The sequence below is a fragment of the Elephas maximus genome, chromosome 10 (assembly GCF_024166365.1).
Source record: "Elephas maximus indicus isolate mEleMax1 chromosome 10, mEleMax1 primary haplotype, whole genome shotgun sequence".
NCBI lineage: Eukaryota > Metazoa > Chordata > Mammalia > Proboscidea > Elephantidae > Elephas > Elephas maximus.
This window is the reverse complement of record NC_064828.1, coordinates 47,010,607-47,034,387: the sequence shown is the minus strand read 5'-3', so window position 1 is coordinate 47,034,387 and position 23,781 is coordinate 47,010,607. Positions and strand designations below refer to the sequence as shown.

At 36.9% G+C, this 23,781-nt stretch overlaps 1 protein-coding gene across 2 annotated transcripts in view; it reads left to right on the top strand.

The window, feature by feature from the left end:
• SNX6 (sorting nexin 6) overlaps window positions 1-23,781 on the top strand; it is a 62,071-nt gene that overhangs the window by 7,163 nt on the left and 31,127 nt on the right. For both annotated transcript variants that reach the window (XM_049899235.1, XM_049899237.1), the window contains exons 3-8: window positions 4,556-4,660; window positions 5,278-5,388; window positions 6,922-7,043; window positions 9,004-9,127; window positions 18,173-18,268; window positions 20,438-20,543. In XM_049899235.1, coding sequence (XP_049755192.1) covers window positions 4,556-4,660; window positions 5,278-5,388; window positions 6,922-7,043; window positions 9,004-9,127; window positions 18,173-18,268; window positions 20,438-20,543 — 664 coding nt within the window. The remainder of the gene's footprint in view (window positions 1-4,555; window positions 4,661-5,277; window positions 5,389-6,921; window positions 7,044-9,003; window positions 9,128-18,172; window positions 18,269-20,437; window positions 20,544-23,781) is intronic.

The window sequence follows — 23,781 nt, the reverse complement described above, 5'->3', positions numbered from 1 at the left end:
TAATTCTTTAAAACAGCGCTATGCCCAAGGCAGACATTCTTTACTAATTAAGCTGAACTATTGTTTGACTTAAAGATGACTTTCAGGAAACCAGTTTTCTCAAGATTTAAGGTTCAAAGATTATCTCAGGGTGATAGTCTGCATGTGTCATTTCAACCCTTAAAAACTCCATTCCTCAAATTTAATCTAGGGATATTTTATATCCATAAAAGTAACAATAAAAAGCCAAGTATTGTACTGTCAAAAGGGGGGGGGGTGTGTTTGGTATATGAATAAGGAAATGGAAGGAAAAGAAATATTTTAATAATTTGAAGTAATTTTAATTGGAGGAATAAATTAAAAAATACACAATGTAGAAATTATTGAAAGGTATGTTTCCAAACTGGTAGAGCAGTGGTTAAAAAAAAATTCTGAAAACATGAACATATAGATATGGAATCTAGCAAAAACAGTTTATGTAATTCTTAAAAAGAAACTACTAGCAGTTGAGATGACATTTTGATAGGAAGTAAAGGCAAGGAAAACTTTGAAAATCCAGGCTCGTGTTCCCGAAAGCAGATTTTAAGGCCCTTCTTGAAGATTCTCTTTGTTTTTTGTGGTTTTGTTTTTGATTTTCTTTTATTTTTTTGGATTATGACAAAGTATATCTAATAAAAAGTGTGCCATCTAAACCATTTTTAAGTGTACAGTTCAGTTGCATTAAATATGTTTGCCATGTTGTGCTACCAGTCACCACTATCAGTTTCCAAAAGTTTTATTTATGTCACCCCAAACAGAAACTCAGCAGCCCTTCAGCAATAATTCCCATTCCTTCCTCTCCCCAGCCCCTGGTAACCACTAATATACCTTTGTCTCTATGCATTTGCCTAATCTAGTTCGAATCCACCAGGCACTCCTTGAAAGCACTACGGGGCAGTTCTACTCTGTCCTGTAGGGTCGCAATGAATCTATTCTCTGTCATATATATAGGGTCGCTGCATTAGAGGTCAGCAGTTTGAATCCGCCAGGCACTCCTTGGAAACTCTACGGGGCAGTTCTACTCTGCCCTATAGGGTCGCTAGGAGTCGGAATCGACTCGATGGTAGTGGGTTTTTCTTTTTTTGCTTATGAATTGGTTTGGTTAGTGGGTGTGAGGTGGTATCTCTCTGTAGTTTTCATTTGCATTTCCCTGATGACCTTAAGCATCCTTTCGTGTTCTTACTGGCCATTTGTGTATCTTTGCAGAAATGTCTATTCAAGTGAAGATGGTGTTTTGGAGATTTTAACAGGCAACCAGATTGCTTCTTTTCAGTTGTGCTTGGGAAGTGCTAGACTAGGCAATGAAAACATAAAGAATGAAGAAATAATCATGTCTAAAATCTATATGATAAATGTATTAATTTCCTGTGGCTTTTGTAAACTTGGCAGCTTGAAACAACAGAAATTTATTCTCTCTCAATTCTGGAGATCAGGGATTAGGATGTGGCTATCTTCTGGTCATGATTCAACCTACTGCAATAAACATCTTAAAGGTGGCCTGAATGTGAGTTAAGAGAAGAAAAAAAGACACATTTCTCAAACTAGAATTGACATAACCGGTTCTAGAAGGGGTAGGAAAGACAGTAGAAGACCTGATAAGACTTAATAGCCAAACCCATTGCCATCCAATCAATTCTGATTCATAGCAACCCCATAGGACAGAGTAGAACTGCCTGCAAAGGGTTTCTGAAGAGCGGCTGGTGGAATTGAACTGTTGACCTTTTTGGTTAGCAACCATACCGCTTAACCACTACACCAACTTAATAGAAGCAAGGTAGGGGGGAAAAACCCACTCCTCACTTATCAACATGGTTAGATTCCAAAGACCAGCCTTAAGTGAAACACGAGCGATTTTCCGCCCCAGCTGCTGGATGGCGGTGGCCGCTCTGTACCTGTGGTGGTTATGGGCCCGTCCCGGCTCTGCTCATCAGAATCTGAATCCATGCGGCAAGCTGCTGGCCGGGCTTCCTCAGCCTCCTTGCATCCCAGTACAGGCTCCAAGGTGCGCCTGCTCTGAAGCGGGGTGGCCTTGGCCAGGGACAGCTCTATAGAGGTGAGCACTGTCCACCACCCGCTCCTGGTGCGCACCAGCAGGTGGCTGTGTGTGAGGCAAGCTGGGACAGAGAATGGGGTGCGCAGGGAGGAGCTAGAGCATCAGGCACACAGTGAGTTCAAGACTGAGGTTAAAAACCCTAGGGAATGCCCAGCTCCTCCCTCCAGCCCCTGGACAAACTGCCTGCGGGGCCGATACTGGGCAAAATAGTGGGATAGTTGATCTTTTACTATTGTGGTAAATTCAAAAATAGTGGGATGGTTGATCTTTTACTATTGTGGTAAATTCAAAATGTCCGATAACAAGATAGTTGATAAGTTTCCAACATTGCAGAGGCAACAAGATGAATTGAAAATGAAAAACAAAAGCTAACATGTAACTCAGGGCTTTGAATTTCATTTCTTTTATCAGATAATTGGCTACCTGCAGCATTTAGTGGAAACTCTGGTGGTATAGTGGTTAAGAGCTATGGCTGCTAACCAGGAGGTCGGCAATTCGAATCCACCAGGCGCTGTAAGGGGCAGTTCTGCTCTGTCCTGTAGGGTCACTATGAGGTGGAATCGACTCAGTGGCAACGGGTTTGGGTTTTTTTTTTTTTTTTTTTTGGTTTTACAGCATTGAGTACAATAACAATTTCTTTAAACATAATTTAGTTTTAAATGTTTTTATGTTTAAATTTGTAGTATGAATTTTTAAAATATTACTGATTAAAATTAATATAAACTTTATTAAAGTTATCAAAACTTTTACTAAAGGCCATCATAAATAGTATCACAGCAATTCAAGCTGATTGCTTTCTTCTGTGAATCTTGAATTTTATGTAATGATGTTCATTTCTAAAACTTTATATAGACCCAATCATGCAAAGATGGAGTGAATATAAATTGCTCTTTTTTTGTTACTACTACTGTTTGACAATTCCATTTAGTGAGAAACTTCACAAAAATTAATCTTTGAATAAATAAAAGATTTTTGTTTAAAAAGTAAGCTTTCTGCTTACTTGTTCCCTATTTATAAAAGTAATACATGCATATCGTGGAAAATTGGGATAATACAGGAATGTATGAAAAAGAAAATCCACTGCTGTTCGTATTTTAATGTCTTTTCTATGAGCTTTTTTTGGTACGCGTTTTAAAAAATATATTTGAGATCATAGCATGTCTTAGGGTTCTCTAGAGAAGCAGAACCCGTGATATATCTATATATAGAGATTGGCAGATCAATTTACTTCAAGGAATTGGCTCTTGTGACTGGGGGGGCTAGCAAGTCCAAATGCATAGGTCAGGCTCTACAGGCTGCAAACTGCTGCAGACTTGAGTTCCAAAAATGTCTTTTAATAGTCTGAAGGCTGAACACACACCCTAGGAAACATTGCATTTTGCTGTTAAGGTCTTCAGCTGATTGTTTGAGATCCTCCCACACCATGGAATGTAATCAATTTGCTTTACTTGAGGCCAGCTGATTTAATCACACCTTACATATTACAACAGCAACTAGATCAGTGTTTGGCCAGACAACTGGGCACCATAGCCTAGCCAATTCGATGCATGAAATTAACCCTCACATAGAATGTAAATAATTTTGCCTCCAGCATTTTTTAACTTACATTGTAATTGAAAGACTTGACTAGATGAGATTCCTAAATCTTGGGTTTTCAGCTAGGGTATTTGAAACTGTCTAGGTAATTAGACTTTCAATATTTTATATCCTTGCAGCCAGCTGTAAGTCTCCAAATTACCCAAACATGTTAAGAGATTTATTGTTTAGAGGGGAAGAAGAAAGGATGAAATTTAAGGATTAGAAGTACAGTTATGATAAAAATTATAAGTGGAAAAAGTCTTCTCGTAGATAAGTAAATGGAAGCACCAAATAGAGTATATATTCAATTCTTAAAATACATTGTAGTTTATAGAGTAAAATGTGAAATTAAATCATATCATAGGAGTTATTTGTTGAGTATTTACTATATGTTAACATTGTTACTAGAACTTTACATATATGTAATATGTTCAGTGATATTTAATAATTTTATTTTGTATTTCTGATTTAAAATAAGCAATAGAGTTCAAATTACTTGCTAATATTCCTTTTTTTCTTGTTCTTAAAGGTAGACATGCTCCTTAGTTTTAGAACACTTGAATTGTAGTTAACTACCTTCTTAGAAAATAATTTACTTTTTGGTTTAAACTATAATGAATCATGGTTAGCTAAATGACTCATACAAAGCAAATATAATTGAATGATGTAGATTATCTTAATATTGATTAATATAGAATATCAATATTGAATGATGTAGAATCATCTTAATAGCCTTACCTAAAGCACACAAAATATGTGTGTAGATTAAAAGAACATAAGTCGTTTTTTAGATCTAAGATTCTTTTTGTTTTGTTTTGTTTTTTATATTGCCTGGGAGAAGAATGAAATTATATAAAAGTACAGAGGGAATTTTCATTAAGGTATTACTGGGTTTTCTTTTTCTAGCTTAAAGCAATAAATGTAGATCTTCAAAGTGATGCTGCCCTGCAGGTGGACATTTCTGATGCTCTTAGTGAGAGGGATAAAGTAAAATTCACTGTTCACACAAAGGTAAATGTGATTTTGTGTTTTGGATTATTTTTGCCATTTATTGTGCTAACATTTATTGACTTGAACTTTGGTTTTGAACATAATTAGAAACAGACTATATTTTAGTTTATAGTTCACTGTTATTTTTAACAAAAAAAGTGTTGGAAAAATGTACTTTTTAAAGATAAACATTTTAAGAATTAATCATAGAACCTAGACATAAGGCAAATTTAATTTTCTCCATATTTTTATTAGTATTTTTTACCATTCTTATAATTTTCAGTTTTGTTGTCCTCGTTCAATTAATCCAATTACTGTTTCACAGATTCTTCTTTTTAGATTTCAGTTCTCAGGTAGATTTTTAGGTTGCACATCTAGTTTCCTTTGCTCAGATACTCGAGTTTGATATTATTAGGATAATTTAAAACAATGGTAGCAGTACAGTATAATAAGGGCCTGTCACTTGTTTTCCCAAAGATCTCAAGATAATTTTTTTTTTCAGGGTTTGCGTAATAGAATTTAAAGACAATTGTATTCTTTCATATAAAGACTAATTTTTAAAAATAAAAGTATAAAATGTTTATTAAAGCTTTAGTGTAATTTTGATTTTTATTCAAGAGAATCTTTTATGTTTGCAGAGTTCATTGCCAAATTTTAAACAAAATGAGTTTTCTGTTGTTCGACAACATGAGGAATTTATCTGGCTTCACGATTCCTTCGTTGAAAATGAAGACTATGCGGGTTACATTGTAAGTATCGAAGTTCCATTTTAATTCCACTTTCTAGATGCTTTTTAGATACTTTATTATGTATTGAAATCTTGTTTAGCGTTTTTAGTGAACTGATGTAATTTTATTTAACTGCCAATTGCAAATCATTATTGGCTACCACCTTTTATCCTGAGTTGTGTTGTTTGGGAATATGGGGATATGTTATGCTCCCTTATTTAAACTTAAATTCTCAGAATTGAAATGGGCTTGTCCTAGGAATTAAGGGAAAATTAGGAACCATACTGGTTTTGAACCCATAGGTGGACAGATATTTAGAGTTGGAAGCCTACTTAGAGATTGTCTAATCTAAGCATGCACCAGATATTGTAGATAGATGGCTGTCCTGCCTCAGCTGTTGACCACACTTGAATTCCTGAAACTTGGTTTCATTTGATTTCCTTGAAATCATCCTGACCTGATTCCGTCTTCATCCGTGTAGCCACTCTTTTTCTGTCATTTGTTTCTTTTTCTTTCTACAGCTCAGATTTTGGTGTACCACTGGCAGTATATTCTTCTGGTTCTTTTTCCACCTTCCTGTCTGATGCCACTTTTTTACTACCTTCTCCCTCGGTAGACTAAATGCTCTTCAGACTAAGACCATATCTTATTTATCTTTGTATTCACAGTGCTCGGAGTTGTGCCTGGCACATAGTAGGTACTCAGTAAATGTATGCTGAACTATACTGATGGTTTCTTCCCTATTCCTTTCTTTATTACAACCCTTTCCTTGTAATCATTCTTATTTTGACTTTTCCCCTACTTACCTTTTTTCCTTCCTCTTTACTTTCCATCGTTTTCCCCTTAACAAGCCTTACTTGTAGGCCCTTCCTCCTAAGATAAATCTTTTTCTTACATCCTTTCCTTGAATGATACATGTCTTCTAGATCTTACATTTTTATTTAAGTGCTTACTTATTCTCGTACAGTGACTAATGACGTTAGTCATTAATCTGTGTCTTGTTCTCTTCTTTTTAAGGCAGGTCTTTCTTCTGGTACACTCCTCCAATGCAGGACCCTTTTCAGCACCCCTTGCTGATATTCATTAATTGGCTATTCATTAATTTAAATTAATGAATTAAGTATTCATTAATTTTAAAAAATGCACAAAGCATAAAGCTACTATGAATTCATTGAATTTTAAAAATACATCTGTATTTAATCATAACACATACTGTTAAAAAATGGTGCACATATATGGTAGACACACTCATTCAGTCTGTAATCAGAGCTTAGTACACATACGCATTTGAGTACTCTAGGTTGTCACACAGATTGAAGATTGGGAATTATTGTTGTAATACCAGAAAGTAGTGCCGTGTTTGTTAATTGGTGTAAAGGACCTCAAGGATCTTAATAATTTTTAGGATTAGTTAAATTCTCTAGGATGATATTGGATATTTCTGGTGTCCAGTTGATCCAGATAACCTTTAGCTGTTCCAGGCATAGTCTTTTATGATGGCAGTAGTACAGCTGCTACAAGAAAGGAAGTAATAATGATCTGGCTCTGTTACAGATCCCGCCGGCACCACCAAGACCTGATTTTGATGCTTCAAGAGAAAAACTACAGAAGCTCGGAGAAGGAGAAGGGTCAATGACAAAGGAAGAATTCACAAAGATGAAACAGGAACTTGAAGCGTATGTCATTTGTTGTTGCTTTAATTGTGCTTGTTTAATGCCTTTTTTTTATTTCGGTATGTGTGTGCCCTCTGATAATCACATCCTTTTAATCATTTCATTGTAATGACCCTTTTGGGAAGATGCAGGTTTAAGCCACACAACCATGTTAATGATCATGATCAGGGCCTACAGGAAAATTATAGGATAATTGTCTGCACTGTAAAATTTCTTTATATTAATATTTAAATAGACTCTGAAATTTGAGAACAAGACGATTCAAGAGTTTACAAAAAGTTGTAGAAAGGGAAACATGACTTTTAAAAGCAGAATGTAAGTTTATTTGTTCTTTATTTACAAGGCCTTAGTCATTACCAACCAGCTTCTCTTTGTTCACTATGTGCATACTACTAAAACTTCTGTTCCTTGTGGAAGTGTGCACTGAGGAACTCTTTGCATATATTCTGTTTTCTTAAAAAAGAAGTGTGTGCACATGCCTGTGTGCATGTCTGCGTGTATGTGTGTGCGTGTGTAAATCTCCCCCTCCTTTTTTCTTTGCTTCTGGCTTCTGGCCATATGGGAAAAAAATAGAAACAAAGTGACTAGAGAATAGTTAAAAATGTTTTTCATTAACATTTCATTAACATAGTTTTATATGTACTAGAAGTGTATTACATCCATGAAAAAAATTGAGATAATTTCGATTTCATTTTTAGAGTATTTGCTGAAAATACAGAATCTCCCTTTTATTAAAGATTTGAAGTAATTTCGGATTTGCTGTATATTGTTTTTCTGTATCTTGAGAATTGTACAAGGAAATAATTTTCCTTGCGTTCGCATCATCTCCATCTTTCTTTCTCTGGTCATTTTTCCACTTCATGCATTTCCTTTTCTCCTCTTCCACTTAGTTTCAGTTTCAAATGCATATTCACACTGCTACTAGACTCTTCTTCAGAATGCTAGACTTTCTTGAAAAGATAAATTAGCAAAGTAGATCTTCTTTGTCAAAGTCTAAGGTGACAGATATTTTAAGAATTCTGTCAGCTACGAGTGCCAGCAGTGATCTGATAGCAGACAGGTATATGCTTATAGTTTATAAGACTGAAACTGGAAATTAGCAGAGCACATTAATATTGAAGAATCCGTGATTTTCCAGTGGCCCTGATCATGATTCTTTTGTGGTCTGGTTAGGGGTTGGATAACAGAGAACCTTGGGTTTATTCTACTGCTACCTCCATCCTCTGCATCCTTCTTTTTTGTCTTCACTGAATGACTACCCTCACAGAGATCAAACTTCTCCCAACATTGGTCCTGCTGGTTTGCTGGTATGTAAAACTTATCCTCCTTGCACGTAGTTGAAGCAAGAATATTGGGCCTTTTCCTTGAGTTTTTTTTTTTTCAAACTGATACGTATTACTGTATAATCACTGATTGACTGATGATATTAAAATATTTTAAACACAGTTCTTCAATGTAATGGCAAAAATCAAACTCTCCAAGGTGTGTTTCTTGTGTGTTTGGGTCATTAGAGGAAAATAATGATTAATTCTGGAAATATGATTCCTGTGGTTTTGGTTTTGATATTTTTTGTGCTAAAGTATTTAAAAGCAGTAATTATCTAGAAATTTAGTCATTAAGGTTGTATCACATCGTTTGTAGTGTACTTTTCTCTGGATCTGAAAACAAACCTCCCTATAGTTACCTTTAACATCAGCTTGCATAGTAAGAAAGGTTGATAAAACTTAAAAATATTAACATTGAAATGTAATAAATGCTATTAACTAGCATGAAATCTTTTCAGAGCTGGATATTATGTATTTTATTAACAGTTCAGCTAAAACCTTTGTTTACATAAATTATATCTTTGTATTTTTAATTTCACATCTGGAATAATACAGAAAGTAATTTGCTGAAAAATAATTTGCAGATGATTTTCTAGTTGGCGATGGTTTTTACCTTCAATTTTGTGTATTGTTTCTAGTGAATATTTGGCAATATTCAAGAAGACAGTTGCAATGCATGAAGTGTTCCTATGTCGTGTGGCAGCACATCCTATTTTGAGAAAAGATTTAAATTTCCATGTCTTCTTGGAATATAATCAAGACGTGAGTATTGAATTGATTAAAGCAGTAATCAGTGTTTATTTTTAGAGTTGTTGAAAAAGTCGGGGAGTAGTTGAAAAAGGCTTGAGGCCTTTCCTCGAATGCTCAATTGTTTTTGAAGGCAGTTTAAAGTGACACTTTTTCAATAGTAATGCAGTAGTTCAGTAGAACGTGAGTAGATTAATTAAATAAATGATGTTGTATTATGTTACTGCATGGGACATTGTTTTTCATCCTGAATTGTGAACTTCTTAAGAAATAGGAGGAGCAGAATTGATGTTTCTTAAATTTGAGTTTGAGTTTAAAGTCTTCTGAAGCTTTGTAGAGAATTTCAGGAGTTAAAGAATTCCAGATTACTTTTGGGCAAATCATTGACACTTGATGGGTTTAACTGACCATCTGCAGTGCTGATTGCTCCTAATTTTCCTCCCTCCCTCCCTACCTGAAAAGTCTGTTACAGTTCGAAAAGAAAGATTGGTTGAGGTAGTTGTTAAAGATTTCTTCATTCATTCTGGAAGCAAGACATTTTTTTTTGGTATATGGCTGATTCAGATTTTGGGACTTGGGTGACAAGAGTAACTCAGTTTTAGAGGTTGTTTGCTCATAAATAAACATTAAGGTCAAAGAGTTTTGTATATATGAATTTCCCTTCTGATTTGGTTTTAGTAGATATGACAGTAAAATATCCTGTCTAACACTAGAGAAAATTAATCGTTAAAGAGAATGTGAAGCAACTCAGCATCAAAGAAATATTAGCACCTTAAGCATGGGAACGTATACTTTCATAAGTATAAATCTGATTTGTGGCATTGACATGTGGTGGTTTATAACTGGGAATTGTAAACAATGCTGGCTGTATTATGAATTATAAGCAGCTGAAAAATAATTCATGAGTAGGCTGCTAAAGAACACATGGAAAGAATCGCCACTTAGCTACATTACTTTTTTAGATTTAGAAATAAATTTTTTCTGGACTTTATTTACAGCCTGGGCTGAACCCTGAGTACTAATTTGGTAGAGCAGCATAGGTGTGAAGTGAGTCATGGTGGTTATCAGTGCTGGACCACTCCTACAAAGTTAACTCCCCTCTCCAGGTACTCTGTCCATTGCTGCAGCACTTAGCACTCTCTGAAATCATACATCTGTGTTTTTTAGCATTTGTTCACATATTCGTTATCTTGCCCACTAAATGTAAGCTCTGTGAGGGCACCACTGAATCCCCACTATTTTAGAATTGGTCTGGCGATTGAAAAGTAAAACAAGTATGTGTTGAATTAATACATAAAAGATTATTAAATGTTTAGGTCAGCTTTATAAATTGTTTTTGTTAGGATTCCACCCAGTTGATTCTGACTCATAGTGACCCTGTGTATAACAGAACGAAACACTGCCCAGTGCTGTGCCATCTTCACAATTGTTGCAGTGTTTGAGACCATTGTTGCAGCCATGATGTTAGTCCAAAAGGTCTTCCTTTTTTTCACTGACCGAGTACTTTACCAAGCATGATGTCCTTCTCCAGGGACTGGTCCCTCTTGATAACATGTCCAAATTGTATGAGACAAAGTATCACCATCCTCACTTCTAAGAAGCATTCTGTCTGTACTTGTTCCAAGGCAAATTTGTTCATTCTTCTTGCAGTCTGTGGTATGTTCAGTGTTCTTTGCCAATACCAGATTTCAAAGGTATCAATCCTTCTTGGATCTTTCTTTATTCATTGTTCAACTTTCACATGCATATGAGGCGATTGAAAACGCAATGGCTTGGGTCAGACCCACAGCAGTCATCAAGGTGACATACTTGCTTTTTAACACTTCAAGAGGTCTTTTGCAGCAGATTTGCCCAATCCAATATGTGGTTTGATTTCTCGACTGCTGCCTCTGTGGGCGTTGATTGTGGATCCAAGAAAAATGAAATCCGTGATAGCTTCAGTATTTTCTCCGTTTATCATGATGTTGCTTATTGGTCCAGTTGTGAGGATTTTTGTTTTCTTTATGTTGAGGTATAATCCATACTGAAGGCTGTGATCTTTGATCTTAACCTGTAAGTGCTTCAAGTCCTCTTCACTTTCCGAAAGGAAGATTGTATCATCTGCCTATTGCAGGTTGTTAATGAGTCTTCCTCCAATCCTGATGCTGCGTTCTTTTTTGTATAGTCCGGCTCCTGGGGTTATTTGCTCAGCATACAGATTGAGTAATATAGTGAAAGGCTGCAACCCTGAGCCACACCTTTCCTGATTTTAAACCATGCAGTATCACCTTGTTCTGTTCAAATGACTGCCTCTTGGTTTATGTACAGGTTCCACATAAGCACAATTAAGTGCTCTGGAATTCCTTTTCTTCCCAGTATTATCCATAATTTGTGATGATCCACATAATTCAATGACTTTGCATAGTCAGTAAAACACAGGTAAACATCCTTCTGGTATTCTCAGCTTTCAGCCAAGATCCATCTGACATCAGCAATGATATTCCTTATTCCATGTTCTCTTCTGAATCCTGCTTGAATTTCTGGCAGTTCTCTGTTGATGTACTGCTGCAACCATTTTTGAATTATTTTCAGGAGAATTTGACTTGTGTGTGATACTAATGATATTATCAATAATTTCCACATTCTGTTGGATCACCTTTCTTTGGAATGGGGACAAATATGGATCTCTTCCAGTTGTTTGGCCAGGTAGCTGTCTCCCAAATTTCTTGGCATAGATGAGCGAGCACTTCCAGCATTGCATCCATTTTTTGAAACATCTCAATTAGTATTCCAACAATTCCTGGAGCCTTGTTTTTTTGCCAATGCCTTCAGTGCAGCTTGGACTTCTTCCTTCAGCACCATCTGTTCTTGATCATGTGCTACCTCCTGAAATGTCTGAATGTCAACCAATTCCTTTTGGTACAGTGACTGTGTATTTTTTCCATCTTCTTTTGATGCTTTCCACGTTGTTCAGTTTTTTGTCCATAGAATCTTTCAAAATTGCAACTCGAGGCTTTAATTTTTTCTTCAGCTCTTTCAGCTTGAGAAATGCCAAGCATGTTCTTCCCTTTTAGTTTTCTCACTCCAGGTGTTTGTTTGCACATTTCATTATAATACTTTGTCTTCTCAAGCAGCCCTTTTAAATCTTCTGTTCAGCTCTTTTTTGTTATTTCTTCCGTTTGCTTTAAGTACTCTACATTCAAGAACAAGTTTTAGAGTCTCTTCTGACATCCACTTTGGTCTTTTCTTTCTTTCTTGGCTTTTTAGTGACCTTTTGCCTTCTTCATGGATGGTGTCCTTGATGTTATCACATAACTCGTCTGGTCTTGGTCATTAGTGTTTAATGCATCAGATATGTTTTGGAGATGGTCTATAAATTCAAATGGGATGTACTCAAGGTTGTCTTTTCGTTCTCATAGACTTGTTTTAATTTTCTTCAGCTACAACTTGAACTTGCATATGATCAATTGATGATTGTTCTGCAGTCGGCCCCTGGCCTTGTTCTGACTGATATAGAGCTTTTCCATCATCCTTTTCCACAGAGGTAGTCGATTTGATTCCTGTGTGTTCCATCTGGTGGGGTCCACATGTATAGTGGCCACTTATGTTGTTGACAAAAGGTATTTCCAATGAATAGGTTGTTGGTCTTGCAAAATTGTATTATGCAATCTCTGGCATCATTTCTGTTACCAAGGCCATATTTTTCAACTACTGATCCGTCTTCGTTTCCAACTTTTGCATTCCAAACGCTAGTAATTATCAATGTGTCTTGATTGCGTGTTTGATCAATTTCAGACTCCAGAATTTGGTAAAAATCTTCAGATTCTTCATCTTTGGCTTTAGTGGTAGGTACGTAAATTTGAATAATAGTAATATTAACTAGTCTTCTTGTAGGCGTATGGATATTATTTATCACTGACACCATGTACTTCAAGATAGATCTTGAAATATTCTTTTCGATGATGAATGCGATGTCGTTTCTCTTCAATTTGGCATTCCCAGCATAGTAGGCCCTATGATCATCCGATTCAAAATGGCTTATAACAGTCCATTTCAGCTCACTAATGCCCAGGATATTGATCTTCAGGCATTCCATTTCATTTTTGACGACTCCCCTTTTTCCTAGATTCATACTTCTACATTCCATATTCCACTTACTAATAGATATTTACAGCTGTTTCTTCCCATTTATAAGTCGAGCCACATCAGCAGATGAAGGTCCTGAAAGCTTTACTCTATCCACGTCATTGAGGAGGCAGCTCTTTCCCAGTGGTATTTTGAGTGCCTTGCGACCTGAGGGGCTCATCTTCTGGCACTCTACCAGACAGTGTTCCACTGCTATTCATAAGGTTTTCACTGGCCAGTTTTTTCAGAAGTAGATTGCCAGATCCTTCTTCCCAGCCTCTCTTAGCCCTGCAGCTCTGCTGAAACCTGTCCATCATGGGTGACCCTTCTAGCATTTGAAATACCGGTGGCATCCTTTTTTTTTAGCTTTATAAATAGCTTTTAAAAAACCTTAGGATTTCATAAATTTTCTTCTGCCAAAGTTGGTTTATTTATTTTTCTTTCTCAAACAGTAACATATGTTTAGTAGAGATAAAAGTAATGATGTATTCTGGTAATCCTTTTAGTATCAGTGACTAGTATATTGGAGAAAGCCTAAAAAGTATGGACTGGAAAGTATTTTGCAAGTATTTTTAAATTAATATTGTTAACAGGTTGTAGAAGATTATATGGTCAAAATTAAAAATATTTTTCAACCTTGTTTCTGATGCTTTTTTTTTTTTTAATTTTTAGTCTTTATCAGTTCAGTGGTACTAGAAAAGAAATTTGTACGTGCTAATCTGTTATCTAAGTTTCTGGAGGACTGGGGGGACTGATGAGCTGTAGCAGTGGGGGTAGGGTGTCTTTAAGCCTACAAAGGCCATGAGGCATGTGGGAGGCACGGAGGAGCTTGTTCTAGTGCTTAGTTGTATGAGAAAACGTCACTGCCGTAAGGAGTGATTGCCTTTAGTAATGCTTTACTGACTGTGGCTGTGTATTTTCTCCGTTCTCTGTGTATGTTCTCTGTTCTCTGTGTATTTTCTGAGTATCTGAGTTTCAGACTCTCAGGCCTATTTAACTACCCAACTTCCAGCCAATTCTTGCTACCTCCATCAATGGCTATATCCAGGACCTTGTCATCTCCTTGACTGCTTTACCTTCGCATTCTTAAACCCTAGTTTAAGGCTGTAAGCACAGCCTTTTGTCCTTACAGTTTTCCTCTTCTTTATTCCCATCTTACCTGTTCTTTGACTCACTGGTACATCTACACCCTTTTAGCAGTTCTTCTGTCTTTCCTTTTTTATACCACCTAGCCTAGAGTCCCTGCTCTATCATTTATAGCAAGCTATGTCTGTAGATGGCTTTCTCCCATTTTCCATAAAAGCTAATTTTAACTTGCAGCAGTTCACTTGATCAGATATTGACCTTGCTCACAGGAAGTGGGAGGCAATCAGAAATCAAATCCCTGAGCTTCCTGTATTCCCTGTAATCTTCAGCCACTTTGGCAGTCAAACTTGTTTACTAACCCTTATTTTTTTATTTTTTGGTGCATTCCTTAGAATTTCCTATATATAAAATTGTCATCTGCAAATAGGGATAATTACATCTTCCTTTTCAATCTTGATGCCTTTTATTTCTTTTTTCTTACCTAATTGCCCTGGCTAGAACTCCAGTGCAGTGTTAAATAAAAATGGCAAGAGTGGATATCCTTATCTTGTTTCTCGTCTTAGGGGGAAAGCTTTCAGTCTTCCACCATTAAGTATGATGTTACCAATACCAGTTGCTGTCAAGTTGATTCCGACTCTTGGCCCCCCTATGTTCATGGCAACACTGTGTGTCAGAGTAGAACTGTGCTCAGTAGGGTTTTGAGTGGCTTATTTTTCGGAACTTGATTGCCAGGCCTTTCTTCCAAGGTACTTCTGGATAGACTGGAACTTCCAACCTTTCAGTTAGCAGTCAAGCACGTTAACCATTTGCACCACCCAGGGACTCAAGTTAATGATATTAATTGTAGGTATTTTGTAGATGTCCTTTACCAGGTTGAGAAAGTTTCCTTCTATTCCCAGTTAAAATCTTGTTATAAAAAATGTATTAGATTTTGTCAAATGATTTTTCTGCACCTATTGAGGTGATTATGTTTTTTTTTCCCATTATTTATATAGTATTACATTGTACCTTTCCATTTTTACTAAGTTGTCTTTCTAGCTATGTTAGATCCCACGTACTTCAGGCCTTTGTGATCTCTTCTGATTTTTAACCTCTCCCACTATTCCTATAGCCTGTAAACATTATGTCGCTCCTATCTTAATAAAATCCTACTTTGGCTTTACTTCACCGTTGGCTACTTGCCAGTTTTTCTCCTCTTCTTCATATCTAAGCAGAAACTTAAGAAAAAGCTTAGTCTTCATTCATTTCCATTTCCTTCCTGCTTGTTTTCCGTTCAACTTGAAATCTGGATTCTTCCCCCAACCCTTTACTGAAACTATTTGCACAAAATCATCATTTTTTAAACTTCTTCTAACTCCAAAGGACACTTTCCGATTATTTTGTTTGATTTACTTTGGTATTTGGTACATTGATCTCTATTTCCTTTTGAAATTTTTTCTTTGGCTTTTGTGACACCATTCCTTCCAAGTTTTCCTTTTAATTCTCTGGCTACTTCTCAGTGTCTTCATGGGCTTTTTCCCCCATTTACCCATTCATTTAAATTTGGTTCTTTCCAGGGTCCCTCATTGAGTTAGCCAGAAGACTAGAATTTTCTCTAGACTTCTATAAATTCTCCCTACATGATCTCATCTACTCTCATGGCTTTAAATAGGCTAATATGCTGTTGACTTACAAGTCCATGTTGCTCCTGAGTCCCAGCCCTATATATTAAACAGCCTACTGAAAAGCTCCATTTAGATGCCCCCTTAGCATCCTAGACTCATTTTACCCTCAGTTGAATTCTTATCCAAACCCATGCCTCCTTTTATATTCTCGTCTCGAAGAAGGTACTGCTATCTACCCAGTTCCTTAAAGTCTGAAAATTACCCATGACTCCTCCCATTTCGCATTCCTTTTAGGAGTCACCAAATCCTGTCTGTTTTACTCCCTTTCTATTTTAGGTATATATCCATTTTTTTTCTGTTGTTGGAACTAAAGATTAGTTCTAGTTTTGATAATTCTTACCTGAGTTATTGAAGCAGCCACCTAACTGATCATTTACCCTCCAATCTTATCTTTCTCTTTGCCTAAGTCTGTACTGAGTTCCTCCTGGGTGCTCCTCCTAGTACCCTACACATGCCTCTATAGTTATCACACTGTGTTTAATCATATGCTTGCCTCTCTATATCTTCCTCCATTCCATAAATTGTAAAGAGTAGGGACTACTTCCTTATCATCTTTGTGTTCCCAGCATGTAGTGCACTATATGACTTTAATGGACATTCAGTAATGGTTTGTTGGAAGGGCATTCGTGGTTCAGTGGCAGCATTCTCCCCTTCCATGCAGAAGACCTGGGTTTGATTCCTGACCAGTGCACCACATGCACAGCCACCACCCATCTGTCTACAGAGGCCTGGGTATTGCCGTGATGCTGAACTGGTTTCAGCAGAGCTGCTAGACTAAGATGGACTAAGAAGAAAGGCCTGGTGATCTATTTCTAAAGTCAGCCAATGAAAACCCTGTGAATCACAACAGTTTGATTTGCAGCAGATCATGGGGGTGGCGCAGGATCAGGCAGTGTTTTGTTCCATTGTGCGTGGGGTCACCATGAGTCAGGTGCTGACTTGATGACAGTTAACAATTACAACAGTGATTTGTTGAGTGAGTGAATTAATTAGTTAATTAACACTAAGAATGTGGTTTTTTTTAAAAAAAAAAAAGGAAGCAGGATTTGTTGGTTTGTTGGGAGGACTAAAGATAGAGCAATAAATTCTGAGTTTAGAGGGTTAATTTGGATGTTTAAACCTGAGTAGAATTTTTTGTGAAGAGGAGAGATACTGTTTCAGGTACAGAGGAAACTAGAAGTTCAGGGCTGCTTCGGAGAACCTTTCGGCATAGAGTATAGGGTTCTATGGGGGTAGAGTGGTGGGTGGAAAGGTAAATTGAACCAGATTGTTGAAAATATTGAATACCTTACCGAGAAAATTGGCTTTCATCCTCTGAGAATTATGAAACCCTGTAATGTTTTTAGCAAGGAAGAGATACTCAAAATTTGTTACCACTGTCCCAGTTAGCAGAATGGATTGGAATGAGGAGATGAAGGATATTAACTCGTAGTCCAATGTGGTAGTCTAGGCAAGAGCCGATGAGTGCTATTACTTGGATAGTGGGAGTGGTACAGGACAAATTTCAGATATTTGCTGTGGTAGAATTTGAGCTTTTAGAGAAAGGAAGATGTAGATGATTTCAAGTTTTTAATGAGATACCATTACTGAATACTTTGATCAAAGATTCTAAAGCAGAATCTTGATCAAAAGGGGGAAACTGCAGAATGGAATTTCAAATTCTCATGGAGTCCAGACGTTCTAGAGCCGTGGAGGTTGGACGAACCCCCAAAACTGTTGTCCTGAGATTATCTTTAAACCTTAAACCAAAAATAGTCCCTGAAGTCTTCTTAAAGTCAAGCAGTAGTTTAGCTTAACTAGTAAATGATGTCTGCCTTGAGCATTTTGCTCTTATGAGCATTATGGCATCAAACTGACAACAGCAAACCGGAAGATTAAATAGAAAACTTAGGGGGTTATGAGTTTATGTTAATGGTGGAGGAACAAGTCAGAAAAGGAGGGTGGGAGTGGTTATGCAACTTGAAGAATGTAATCTGTGTCAATGAATTGTATGTGTAGAAAGTGTTGAATTGGTGTATGTTCTGCTGTGTCTATTCTCAATAACAAAAATAAACTCAATTATTGTAAAAAATCTCTGACGAAATTTCCACTTTATTAAGTATAAAAATGGATTCTTTTGAGACGCCATTTTGATATCAAAGAATAGAGGTGGCATTATTTTCCATTTGTAATCTGAAAATAGAAGCTAACAAATTATCTTTTTCAGTTGAGTGTGCGAGGAAAAAATAAAAAAGAGAAACTCGAAGATTTCTTTAAAAACATGGTTAAATCAGCAGATGGTGTAATTGTTTCTGGAGTAAAGGTAAGAATTCATTTTATTAATAGAGTTATGGTTTGAGAATTTACTTCTTTTAAGAAGGAGAGAGATTGAGATTTCAGATGTGCAAAAGTTTATACTAGGGTAGAAGAGAAGTTTGGGCAGTAGAATCCTTAAACTGGGAAACCAGGGCCCCTCCCCAGGGCTCTTCTACTCTTTAGAGGACTCCCATCTCCAAGGGCTGACAAATCTGCAGGTCCAAGGGGATGTGCCCGTCTGGAGCCCACACCCGTTTCTCTTATCCAGACCTTGCTCCAGGTATCTAGAACCCCATATTTCTCTGCTCAGATCCACGCTCTCTTCCATGTCCTCTATGGGCTTCTTCCCTGGGTTCGTCCTCCAGAAGGTACACTGTGTCACTAATGTGTGCTGCGTGTGTGGTCAAGGGGTGTTTGGGGGGTGCTGGGCAGAGGGGAGGCACAGGAGAGAAGATCAGTGTGCTGGGTGAAATGTCCATCCATGTGCACACAAAGCCCCTCTGGATGCGAGACAGAGCTGTAAGGTGGGGCGAGAAGAGGAAGAAGGCATGTGTTTTATAAATATATCCACAATAAAACTTGGGTGGAGATTATTATTTATTTGATTTATACTCTCATTTTTCAAAGACAGGTCAGTTGATATTTTGACAGTGCTTGAACTTTGGCTGATTTCCAATAAGGATTAAGCATTTTTCTTAGCCATAAATGTAGAACACTGCCAGTTATGATTTTGGTAATTTTATTTGTAGAGTAGTAGCTAACATTGTTTGAACATTTACAACATGCTAATTTTCTTACTTAATCTTCACTACAACCTTCCAAGTTAAGTAGTATACGTATCCCTGTTTTTACAGTGAAGAAGACTGGTGTGTATGAATTACAGATTTTAAATGACGTTTTGTTGGTACTAACTTTTGCTTAGTGAGGTATTGGTGGTTCAGCGGTAGTATTCTCGCCTTAAGTGTTGGAGACATGGGTTCGATTCCAGGTCAGTCTACCTCATGCATGGCCACCACGTCTGTTACTGGTAGGTTGTATGATGGCCATGATGCTGAACAGTTTTCAGCAGAACTTTCAGACTAAGATGGACAAGGAAGAAAGGCCAATCAATCTACTCCTGAAAATCAGCCCGTGAAAACCCAATGGGATCATAACAGTCTGATCCACAGCCAATCATGGGGATGGCACAGGACCTGGCAGCATTTTGTTAATTGTGCATGGGGTCACCATGAGCAGAGGAGTGACTCAACAGGAACCAACAACTTTTGCATCTTGTGTTCTGTTGATGTGGGTTTCAAGTTACATCATATCATCTGACACTGTTTTAATAGTTGCTAGTTCAGAAGAGAGGGAAAGTACTGTTAATAATTTTTATTTTTAATGCACACCTGGCTTTATTTTGTTCTGTTGTCCATAGGGCCGCTGTGAGTTGCAACCGACTCGATGGTACTCAGCAACAACAGTTTTGTTTCAAGCCCTGGTAATGCAGTGGTTAAGTGCTCAGCTGCTAACCGAAAGGTGGCAGTTTGAACCCACCAGCGGCTCTGTGAGAGAAAAGACTTGGCGATCTATTCCCATAAAGATTACAGCCTAGGAAATCTTATGGGGCAGTTCTAATCTGTCCTGTAGGGTCCCTGTGTGTCTGAATTGATTCACCAGCACCCAAGAACAACAACAAGCTTTGTTTAAAAAAGGATTGAAGGCAATGGTTGACCAGATAATTTGGCCAGATTTCCTGGCATAGTCAGAGAGGGCCCTAGTGACTAAGGTCAGGCAGTCTTCTGCAATGGCCCATAGAATAAAAGTAGATTGTTATTTTATTTGTTTCTAGCAGAATTTTTTCCTTTGTACTCAAAAATGATCACTCGCACTGGCAATACTGTATTTGTTATAGAGGCAGAGCACGATTAGGAACATACCTAAGAGCATAACATGTAAACGAACCATATGGGGAACCTAAGCCTTAAACTACAAAACCATAGAATATTTCTTACTCAATAGATAGTGCATGTCTATTAAAGTCTTAACTTGCTGGTGAAATAAATACATCTGCTTTTTAGAGAAAGCTGTGCTATTTTACTGATGATCTTTTATATTTATAATAACATGAAGTAATTTATGTATTTCACTAAAGCAAATAAATGAAGAAGATTCATATTTTCTTTTGATCCTATAGGATGTAGATGATTTCTTTGAGCATGAACGAACATTCCTTTTAGAATATCATAACCGAGTTAAGGATGCATCTGCTAAATCTGATAGGATGACAAGATCACACAAAAGTAAGATATTTCTTTGTGGCTAAACCTTAAAAATTTTTCATGGAATAATTATAAAGTTGATAATTTATTTACAGTTCGTTAAAGTCTTGATATAGAACGATGGTTCTCAAACTGTGATCTTTGACTTGACCCCAAGGCCTTTTAGGGAATCTTTGAGGCCCAAACTATTTCCATAATAATATTATGATGTTTTTTGCCTTTTTTACCATACAGATGATGGTACAAAAGAAATGGTAGATAAGACTGTTGGTCTCTTATTGCACGTCAAGACAGTGGCACCAAATTGTGCTTGTAGTTATGGTATTCTTTTCTAGTGTGCACTCAAAATTAAAAGAGTGTATTTCGTTTAAAGATGTCCTTGATGAAGCAGTAAAAATTATGACTTACAGTAAATCTCCACCCTTGAGTACGCATCTTTTTCTGTTCTGAGTGATGAAATGGGAGGTATGTATAAAGCACTTTTGCTGCATATTGAAGTATCATGCTTCACTCTGGGAGACATTTTTGTGATTGTTCCAGTTGTGACTGACCTAGCCGCTTTTTTCGTAGAACATTGTTTTCACCTGAAGGAACAGCTGACAAACTATAATTATTGGGATTTAAATATTTGGTAGACATTTTCTCAAAAATGAAATAAGTGAGCCTATTTTTTTTATAAGTTCAAGGAAAATAGCTGACAGTCTTTGTTGCTAATGATAAAATTCAAGCTTTCAAGCAATAATTAGAATTTTGGAAAACTTCTGTTACCATGAGTTTGCTTCCCAATAATTAAAGACCTTTCTTATGAGATTGATGATGATATTAATGAGTGTGATGTTTTTGAAATTATATAGTGAAATGTGTCAACATTTGGAAGATATGCATCATTCATTGAAGTAATGTTCTCTAAACGACCAGTGCATAATGTTACAAAATCATGTATGTAAATGACCCCTTCAAAGTGCAAGACAGAACAATGGGTTTTTTTTTAACAGTTTTATTGTGATATAATTGATACCAGTAAGCTGCACATATTCAAAGTATACATTCTGATAAGTTTTTACAACTGTATCCAAAACTCATTGCTGTCCAGTCGATTCTGACTGATAGTGACCCTATAGGACAGAGTAGAACTGCCCTGTAGGGTTTCCAAGGCTGTAATCTTTACAGAAACAGACTGCCACAGCATTCTCCTGCAGAGCGGCTGGTAGGTTCAAACTGCCGACCTTTTGGTTAGCAGCTGAACATTTAACCACAGCACCACCAAGGCTCCTCCTACAAATACTATACACCTGTGAAATTATTATTGCCACAATCAAGATAATGACCATATTCATCACCTCTAAAATTCTTTGTGGCCCTTTATATTCCTTCCGTCCCTCCCCTGTCCCCAGGTAACCATTGATCTGCTTCCTGTCACTATAGGTGCGTTTGCATTTTCTAGAATTTCATATAAATAGGACCATACAGTATGTATTCTTTATTGTCTGACTTTTTCACTCAACAAAACTATTTTGAAATTCATCTATGTCGTTGGGTATATCCATGGTTAATTCTCTTTTATTTCAGAGTGGTATTCCACTGTCTAGATTATCACAGTTGTTTATCCATTCATCTGTTGATGGGTTGTATCTAGTTTTGGGCTGTTACACATAAAGCTGACATGAACCATCCGTGTACAAGACTTGGTTGTTGTTAGTTGCCATCAAGTCGATTCCGACTCATGGCGACCTCATGTATGCAGAGTAGAACTGCTCCATAGGTTTTCCAAGGTAGTGATTTTTTGGAAGCACACTGCCAGGCCTGTCTTTCAAGGTGTCTCTGGATGAGTTTGAACCACCAAACTGTCAAATAGCAGTCAAGTGCTTAAATGTTAAAAGGGACTCCTGGGTATATATAGATGTACGTATAGTGAGATGCTTTTATTTCTCTTGATAAATACCTAGCAGTAGAATGACCGGGTCACGTGGTAAGGATATGTTTACATTTTTGAGAAACTGCCAAACTTTCTTCCAAAGTGGTTGTACCATTTTACATTCCCACCAGCAGTGCACGAGAGTTGTAGTTGCTTTACATCCCTGTAGATAAGAATAGCTGTCTTTTTAATTTTAGCTTTTAGCCATTCTTATGGGTCTGTAGTGGTATCTCATTGTCATTTTAATTTGCATTCTGCTAATGACTAATGATGTTGAGCATCATTTCCTTTGCTTTGTTGTCATTTATAGATCTTTGGTAAGGTGTTCATTCTAATCTTTTGTTCATTTTTCTTTATTGGGATTTGTTTGTTTTTTAATTGCATTTAGGTCAGAGGTCAGCAAATGTTTTTGTAAAGAGCCGGATAGTAAATGTTCTATGCTTGAAAGACCATATGATCTCTGTTACAACTACTCATCTCTGTCCTTAGAGCACAAAAACATTGTGTGCCCGTTTAGTCAATTCTGACTCATAGCAACCCTGTAGGACAGAGTAGAATTGCCACCCAGGGCTTCCTAGGTATAATCTATAAGGCAGCAGATTGCCAGGACATTTCTTCTGCAGAGTGAACTGCTGGCCTTCCAGTTAGCAGCAGAGTGCTTAACCATTGCATCACCAGGGCTCCATAGACAATATGTAAAGGCATGGGCATAGCTGTGTTCCAGTAAAACTTATTTATGGTGGGCTGGAATTGACTAGCACAATAAAACTATATGGCAACCCCTAGTTAATTCTGGATACAGGTCCTTCATCAGAGATGTGATTTGCAAATACATTTTTCTCCATGGGTGGCTTGTCTTTCCATTCTGTCAAAAAGCAATTTTTAATTTTGTCTAATTTATTTTAAAAAATTGTATGCATCATGGTTTTAATGTTGTATCTAAGAAATTTTTGCCGTAACTAAAGGTCACAAAGCGTTTTCTTCTAGAAATTTTATAGCTTTAGGTTTAAAAATTAGGTCTGTGATCCATTTTAAGTTGATTTTTTTCTATAGGGCGTGAAGTATGGATTGAAATTCACTTTTTCGCATGTGCGTATCCAATTGTTCCAGCACCACTGGTTAAAAATAAGTTTGTTTCTCCGCTTAATGACCGTGGCACGTTTGTCAAAAATCAACTGATGATACATTCATGGATTTACTTCTGGATTCTTTTTCCTGTTCTATTGATCTTTTAGGCCTGTTCCATTGAAATACAATAGTATTGGTATTTATGTCAATTGGATAGTATTTACACCAATACCACACTGTCTTGATTATCATAACTGTATATTAAGTCTTGAAATC